At 40.1% G+C, this 8,804-nt stretch overlaps 1 protein-coding gene across 1 annotated transcript; it reads left to right on the top strand.

Moving 5' to 3' along the window:
- The first annotated feature begins 1,540 nt into the window (after positions 1 to 1,540).
- EMB175 (Pentatricopeptide repeat (PPR) superfamily protein) lies at positions 1,541 to 6,094 on the top strand. Its single transcript, XM_011628989.3, has one exon. It carries the CDS (start codon positions 3,121 to 3,123, stop codon positions 5,953 to 5,955), a length of 2,835 nt encoding a protein of 944 aa, XP_011627291.2. The 5' UTR covers positions 1,541 to 3,120; the 3' UTR covers positions 5,956 to 6,094.
- The last annotated feature ends 2,710 nt before the right edge of the window (positions 6,095 to 8,804 follow it).

The raw sequence follows: 8,804 nt of genomic DNA on the forward strand, positions 1-8,804 counted from the left end.
TCAGTCAAGATGGTGCGGCCGTGGATCCAAAAAAAATTGTAGCCATGACCAACTGGCCCAAGCCCACAACGTTAAAAGCTCTTTGTGGATTTCTAGGATTAACAGGATATTACCAAAAATTCATTCAAAATTACGGTAAAATTTGCTGCCCCATTAACCAATATGTTAAAAAAAGATAGTTTCAAGTAGGAACATAGTCCGAGGTATTGCTCAAGCAGTCGACAACGGCAATGACGCTAGCCCCATTGCTCGCCTTGCCTGATAATTCATCGTTGAATGTGACGCTTCCGGAGCTAGGATCGGAGGGGTGTTGATGCAAGAGAAGCGACCCATAGCGTTCTATAGCCAGGCTTTACATGGTAGAAATTTGTTTTTATCCACTTATGAAAAGAAATGTTGACTTTGGTTCTTGTAGTACAGAAGTGGCGGCAATATTTACTTGGGCAACAGTTCATCGTAAGGACCGATCACCAGAGCCTAAAATACCTATAGGAACAAAGAATCACCACACCAGCGCAACAAAGGTGGTTGATGAAGCTCGTGGGCTTTGATTTCGTCATTGAGTACAAGAAAGGGAAGGAAAACTTGGTAGCTGATACGTTGTCTCGGGTGGAAGAAAGGGGTGAAAACTTTGCATTAACTACGTCGGTCCCACGTTCGCTCGAGCCAATTAAAAAAGAGGTGAAGGAAAATCCCAAAATACAGGAAATAGTGACATGGGTGGAACAAGGAGAGGCATTGGGTCCATGGAGTTACAAAGAAGGAGTTTTATTAATTAAAAGTAGAATTTTCTAGCTGGCCGGATCTCCTTTAATCTCAACCATTATGGAAGAGTTCCATTCCAGCACACACGAGGGGTTCCACAAAACTCTCAATCGAATAAGTCTATGTTTTACTGGAGTGGAATAAGAAGGGAAATCTGTGATCATATTTGACAATGTGATATGTGCCAGTGTCAGAAATTGGAAAACACGTCACCGGCAGGGCTCCTCCAACCACTCCCAATTCCCCAACAAGTATGGACTGATTTGTCTATGGACTTCATTGATGGCCTTCCGAACTCAAATGGTAAAACTACTATTTTCGTAGTTGTGGAGCGCCTATCCAAAGCCACCCATTTCATTCCAATCTCCCATCCCTATACAACAACATCGGTGGCTCAGATATTTTTTAATCAGGTTTTTAAATTATATGGAATGCCTAAGTCCATTGTTTGTGATAGAGATTTAGTGTTTACAAGTGTTTTTTGGAAAGAACTCTTTGACTTGCAGCGCACCGCTTTCAACTACTCATCAGCCTATCACCTCCAGACCGATGGTCAGACGGAGGTGGTGAATCGTACAATTGAAATGTACCTCAGGTGCTTTTCAAGTGAGAGACCCAAGGAGTGGGCCCGTTGGATTGCGTGGGCTGAATATTGCTACAATACCAACCTACACACCGCCATAAAGAGGACTCCCTACGAGGTGGTCTATGGGCGTGCTCCACCCACGTTATTGTCTTACATTCATGGTATAACTCAAGTGGAGTCAATTGATCGGGAACGCCAAGATCGGGACCAAGTTCTCAAGCAACTACGCGGACAGTTCCCAGAACTGAATGAAGAAAGCCTACGATATTCACCGAACCAGGAAGAACTTCAATGTGGGGGATTTAGTGTATCTACACCTTCAGCCCTATCGCCAATTTTCAGTTGCCCTTCGGAGAAATCTCAAGCTCTCACCATGATATGGTGGACCGTTTGAAGTGATCCAAAAGATAGGACATGTGGCCTACAAACTCTTGTTGCCCAATGGTTCAAAAGTCCATTCTGTATTTCATGTGTCTTGCTTAAAAGAGAAGGTTGGAACAACAACGGTGGTTCAAAAAGATTTGCCAATTGTTCAGGAAGGAGGAGACGGCATGGTACCTCAACTGCAAGCCATTCTCAACCGTCTCATTCGGAAGCATCAAGAGGAAGTCCTGGTGCACTGGAAGAGTCTTGCACCTTCTGAAACCACGTGGGAGAATCTGAAGACGCTTACGTTAAGGTTTCCTGAAAATACCCTTGAAGACAAAGGGGATTTTTAGAGGGAGCGAATGTTACGTTCCCAGGCTTAGTTTATTTTTCAATGAAGTCTCGTGCTTAGCACGAACAACTGTTGTTTAGGTAGCATTGTTCACTTGTATTTAGGAGTCTGTTGCTTAATGTTAGGAGTTGTGGTAGACGGTTTCTAATGGGGTCTCCACGATACGTGTGGGTAGTTGTTATAATGGGTCACATTCCTATTATATAGGGATTGTGGGTAGAATAATCAAGGAGGTGGTAGAGGGTTAGTAGGGGGCTATAAATATCTCATTGTAATGGGGAGAAAGGGGATAATTATCGATATCTTGTGCCCAGCACTTCATGAGGTTTAATTTCCTTCGAAGAAACTACTAATTGTCTCTCTCGTAAATCTCTTCTTATACTTTGCTTGGGTAAAACGTTCCTCCCAAAAGAGGTAAAAGTAAGAACAAAGGGGTACCTCACGAGTTGATATATCTAGCCCAGGATTTTGACGTAAATACTTTGAACGAACAACAACGTCAAACTCACTCAGCAAGTCGAGCCCATAACATGTGCATGAGAAAGAAACCTTGTGAAATTTCGCTGGCATATTTTCGGATGTTCAAATAGCACATTTTCGGATGTTGTCATATTTTCAAATGTTCGGATGTTGGACATTTGAAATTAGCACTTTTGGATGTTACTGCGTAATATGAATGTTAAACTTTTAAGCTATTTTCGGATGTTGAACATTTGAAAAACTTTTCAATTAAAATGTTGAACACCCGAAAAAAGATTAAGTAGTCATTTTTTTAAATTGCGTTAAGAAAGGTCAAAAACGGAAATAACGAAAACGAAGACATTGAGGGTGGAGAAATTATTGAACTTTCTCGCGAAGAAGAGACGCACAGTTCAGCCAAGTGCCCTGGACTCCTCAGTGTTCACACTCTGAACTGGAGTGAAAACTTTTTGCTTGGGTATGAGTAGGACAGCTTAATCTAGAGAGATAGAGGAGGTGGTTGACAGATAGAGCCAGAGGGGAAGTCTATTAGGTTTCGTCCAATGACCGCCAAAACATACTTGCTTCTTCCATGGCCGCCATCTTGTCTTCTCTCTCGCACTTCAAAAAGCATCACCCCCTCTCTCTCACGTCACCTCTGCTCTCTACCCATCACCTCCAAGTAGCCGTTGGATTCAAATCTTCAAAAGTCTATCTCCCTTCCTTGCAATCTCAGCCACCTCTCCAATTTCTCAAGCAAACCCAATTCCTCAATCACAATGAAGAATATGACGATGAAGAAAAAGAAGATGAGGATGAAGAAGAAAAAGAAGACGACAAAGAAAAAGAAAATGATGGAAATGGTGATGATGAAGGAGGTGGAGGTGGCGGTGGCGGTGATGGTAATGTGGTTTCTGATCAGTTCACAAATTGTTATTGCAGAGCTCTGCAAAATTCAATTAGTCTCAGAGAAATTCGAAAGGGAAAAGAGCTCCATGGCTTCATAATTAAGACCTCCGCAAATTCAAACATTCTCCTTTCCAATAATCTGATAACCATGTATCTAAAGTTGGGCCGCTTTTCTGATGCCGATAAGCTTTTTTATTGCCTACCCTCTCCAAATCTTGTCTCATGGACGGCAATGATCACTGGCTATGCCAAGTCTGGGCAAGAATTGAAGGCTCTGAGCCTCTTTTTCAAAATGAGATTCTCAGGTCTTGAACCCAACCAGTTTGGTTTCGTGGGTGTTTTAATAGCTTGTAGCAAAATTTTGGGCTTAGAATTGGGGAAACAGATCCATGGACTAACTCTGAAAATGGGCTTCTTCTCCCATGTCTACGTATGTAATGCATTAATAGATTTTTATGTTAAATGTGGGTCAATAGTGAGCGCGCAACTAGTGTTTGATAAAATGGGTTGTAGAGATTTGGTCTCTTGGAACACTGTGATTTCTGGGTTAGCACAAGGGTCTAAGGCCACATGTGCTTTCAGGTGTTTTCGAGATATGATGGAAGATGGGTTTTTAGCTGATCAATTTTCTCTCTCTACCTTGCTCATGGCTTCAACCAAGGTGTATTCTAGAGAGAGAGGGAAGCAGGTCCATGCTTATGCTCTCAGAGCTGGTTTTGAATCCAGTCTCAGTGTTAATAATGCTTTAATTGGGTTTTACACCAAGTTTGGGAGCATCAAGGAGGCTGCAAATGTCTTTGAGAAGATGGGCAAGAGAGATGTTATCTCTTGGACTGGAATGCTGAGCGGGTATTCTCAACACGGTTTGATAGATATGGCTATGCATCTGTTTAAGAAGATGCCTGAGAAGAATTTAATTTCTTATAATGCTTTAGTAGCTGGTCTTGCACAAAATTGCAGGGGCTATCAAGCTCTGAAGCTATTCATAGAAATGGTAGAAAATGGGATGGAATTGTCTGGTTTCACTTTGACAAGTGTTGCAAATGCTTGTGCAATGGAATCAGCAGTGGAAGGGTGCAAACAAATTCATGGTTTTGTAATGAAGTCTGGTTTTTTGGGTTCTTCTTCTTGCATTGGAGGTGCATTAACTGATATGTATGCCAAGTGTGGGCAAATGGATGATGCTCAAAATCTCTTTGATCGGTTAGAACATCGAGATTCAATCCCTTGGACTTCAATTATGACAGGGTATGCAAGGAATGGCCAGCCGGAGAAGGCCTTGTCGCTCTTCAGCAAGTTATATGATGATGAAGATGATGACGAGAGGGATAAAGAAAGAGGAGATGACGATGGAGAGGGAGATATAGAGAGAGAGTGTGGCTCTTCCATAGATGAAATTGCTTTTGCCACCATCTTGGGTGTTTGTGGGACATTAGGTTTTCACGAAATGGGAAAGCAACTGCACTCTCTAGTTATTAGGAACGGTTTCTCTTCTGATAGAGGAGTTGCCAATGCAATTCTCACCATGTATGGCAAATGTGATAATTTGAAAGACGCAAGGAAGCTCTTCAACCTCATACCTCAACACAATCTTGTGTCTTGGAATGCATTTATATTGCTTTATGTTCTTCATAGACTTGGAGGCCAGGCCCTAACTATTTTTAGAGAGATGGAGATGGGTACAAAGCCAGATGGACTTACCTTTATCTCTCTATTCTCTGCCTGCAAATATCTCACCTCAAACTCTGTAAAAACCTGTTTAAGCCTCTTTGAATCCATGAAAACCAAATACAACATCACCCCAACTGATGAGCATTATGCATCAGTGGTGGATGTTTTAGGCCACTATAATTGCTTCAAAGAAGCTGAAGAATTTGTCAAGAATATGCCAATAAAGCCAAATGCGGCAGTTTGGCGAGCCTTCCTTGCTGCTTCCAAGCTCCACGGCGATATAGAGAGAGAAAGATATGCAACGAAATCCCTCCTTAAGCTTGAGCCTCAAGAACCTGCAGCTTCTATACTGTTAACAAACCTCCATTCGGCTTCTGGGAGGTGGCATTGCTCTGAGAAGATGAGAGAGAAGATGAGAGAGCATGGGCTAAAGAAGTATCCAGCAAGGAGCTGGATAGTTTATCAGAATCAAGTGCATTCTTTCTATGCTCGAGATAGATCACACCCACAAGCCTATGATATTTACAGTGGCTTGGAGATTCTGATCCTAGAGTGCAAAAAAGTGGGATATGTACCCGATACTAGCTTTGTTCTCCATGAAGTAGAGGAGTATCAAAAGGAGCACTTCTTGTTATTCCATAGCTCCAAAATGGCAGTTACCTTTGGGCTCTTAATGACTGATTTTGGGAAGCCTGTGAGGGTTGTGAAAAATATAAGACTATGTGGAGATTGCCATGAATTCATGAAGATTGTGTCCACTGTAACTGGGAGAGAGATTTCTTTGAGAGATACCACTGGCTTCCATTTCTTCAAGGGAGGTGTATGCTCCTGTGGAGATTGCTTGTGATTTGAGTGCTAACATTGATGAATCTCAGAAGCTGAGCTCTGTAACTATATTCCCATAGAATTTTTTTAAATAGGTATCTCTGCAATTCATATTTTGTACTGCAACTTTTACGAGATGCTTCTTGTTGTATATTCATTTTGAAGGTGGATCTCTCTTTCTCTCTCACACACGCACACACAGAAACAAACTGTACAATTTCTTTAAATAAATATAGTAGTCATTATTAAAACAACAAGATCAATTGCTTCCACTAATTGTAGCACCCCTTTCTGTCCTGCTCAGTTAGTCACATATGAAGTACCCAAGGATAGACAAAATCCCGATGATTAATTGTGATTACCAAAACAGCCATATGTATGTTATCCATCATTTGATGCTATCCTTCATTTGATGCTGAAGAATTGAACAAAGTACAAACAACTAGTGGATCTGAAGGGCCTGTTTTTTAAGCCAAGCTACAGCATATCTATGTATGCCAAATAAGCACCAAACATATCGAGAGCACTTCCCACTGTCACATCCACGCGTTCCATGCCTGCGGTTTTTTTATCATTTCCAAATCATCAAGAGTTATACCCCCATCAGCATATGTTACTGTATCTGACAAGAGATTCGAAAATCAGTATCACACTCCTTGCTTTCTTATTTTCGCCTTTTCTTCTTATTCTTTTTCTATTTTTTTTTTATTATTATTTTTTATTTTTATTTTTATTTTTGCCCTTTCCCTTTTTCTTGAGGAAAGGAAGGGGTTTTAAGATTATCCCATGACCAAAGATGTCTATGACTTTTACCAAAGAACAATATCATTAAAAAAATTATTTATTCTAAGTAATTCATAATCATAAGCACTAGCTCTTCATCAATTCCCGGCCCGATTTATGCAGATGCCGATGAATGCAGACACACATACATAGAGGACCGTTTCCCTTGTACATCTATCAATAGACCAGCAAGAAAATCCTGGGGTTTCCTCATCAAGAAGACCGGACTTTATTAGCACATCAGGGTTTCATCATCAAGAAAACCCTATCATCAAGAAAACCCCAGGGTTTCATCATCAAGAAAACCGAACTTTATCAGTACACCGGCAAAAAAACCCCAAGGTTCCCTCATCAAGAAGGCCCCCTATCTGATTTTCATTAACAATAAAGTAAATTACAACTCAAAGGTTTATAGCCCTAGAATAGGGAAGTTGTGCCACATCATGAAGTAATGCAAGAGAAAGAAAAATCTAGTGGTCTAGATCGCCAAACAGTGGCATCAATAAAGCATTGACTTTCTTGGTAAGTAAATCAGCCACCATGTTAGCCTCACATTAAATGTGGGTAAGGGACCAAACATGACCAGAGAGCTTATATCAGCAGTTAACAACATCAATATTTAATGCCCATGGAGCTTTGCATCGATCATGGATTGCATTAACAAATAATAAGGTGTCACTCTTGATCCGCAGGGGACAACATTTGAGCTAGATGGTCAGGTCAACGCCAGCTTGCAAGGATAGAAACCATGTATAGTTATTTGATGTTGTATCAGGGGATTGCCAAATATTGCGATAAAGGATCCATCATCACTTCTAATTATGCCTCCACTGCCTGTCAACCTAGGGTTTTGAAGTGAAATATCATCAGGACTCAATTTGCAATGATTAGGACTAGAAAAATACCATGCAATCGGTATGTGTTGCTTGATTTGATGTTGCCGCCATGTGATTTGGAAGTTGTCAACAATTGCTTTCTCTGATAAATGAAAGGATTAGACTTTGGCGTCCACCATTTCACTAACATGAGAGGTAATCCTCTTGATCAAGTGCTCCCATATGGAAACTTTCTCGTTAAAAAATTCGATGATTTCGTTATACCCATAACATCCAAACTGTGGTAGAAAATAAAGATAGCCACACACTTCTAACTTGAATCTAAAGGCAATCCGGGTCCTGAGCAAGTTTGAAATATATATGTTTGAGTTAATTCTTTTACCGCACCTCGATTGCAACAGATGTCCAAATACACTGCGAGAAATCACAATGGAAAAGCAAATGGCGAATACTATCGGCCCAGATTCAATATGAATCGTTGGGCTCATATATAACTATGAGCTAGTGGGCTAACATCAGCCTTTCCCGATATATATATATATATATATATATATATATATATGAAGATACTACAAAATGCATATAGGCGAAAATAAATAGTGATTTCGCCTACATTCATCACCATCCAAACTTCATCGCACGGTCACGGTTGTCCGGTAGTGTTTCAATTTTTATTTTTTTACTAATCAGAATGATCTGAAATTTGGAGCTTGTGTACATCTTAATGAGGCGCACCTAATAAAAATATGAAAAAAATAATTCGTAAAATATAAATTGATCAAAATACCCCCAAAACTTTTCGGGGGTATTTTGATCAATTTATATTTTACGAATTAGTTTTTTCATATTTTTATTAGGTGCGCCTCACTAAGATGTATACATGCTCCAAATTTCAAGTAATTTCGATTTGTAGAAAAAACATGAAAATTGAAACACTATCAGATAACTGTGACTATGGAATGAAGTTTGGATGGTGATGAGGGTAGGCGAAATCACTATTTATTCCGCCTATAGGCATTGGGAAGAGTTTTCCATATATATATATATAAACACACACATATCATCATCATCATCATCATAGTCTTTTCATATATATATAAACACACACACATATTATCGTCATCATCATCATAGTCTTTTCCCAATTATTTAGGTTCAGCTATACGAATTCTAGTCTGTCATTCTATTCTATTAAAGGTCATACCCTCAGTGAGACCATAAGTCCCCATATCTTTCTGAACTACTTCCAACC

This window comes from Amborella trichopoda, chromosome 11 (genome assembly GCF_054954075.1).
Source record: "Amborella trichopoda isolate Santa Cruz 75 chromosome 11, AtrichopodaSantaCruz75HAP2 v2.0, whole genome shotgun sequence".
NCBI classification, from domain to species: Eukaryota; Viridiplantae; Streptophyta; class Magnoliopsida; order Amborellales; family Amborellaceae; genus Amborella; species Amborella trichopoda.

Bases quoted from the DNA above. Each gene is read 5' to 3' on its own strand.
- EMB175 (XM_011628989.3), top strand. From the start codon at position 3,121: ATGGCCGCCATCTTGTCTTCTCTCTCGCACTTCAAAAAGCATCACCCC.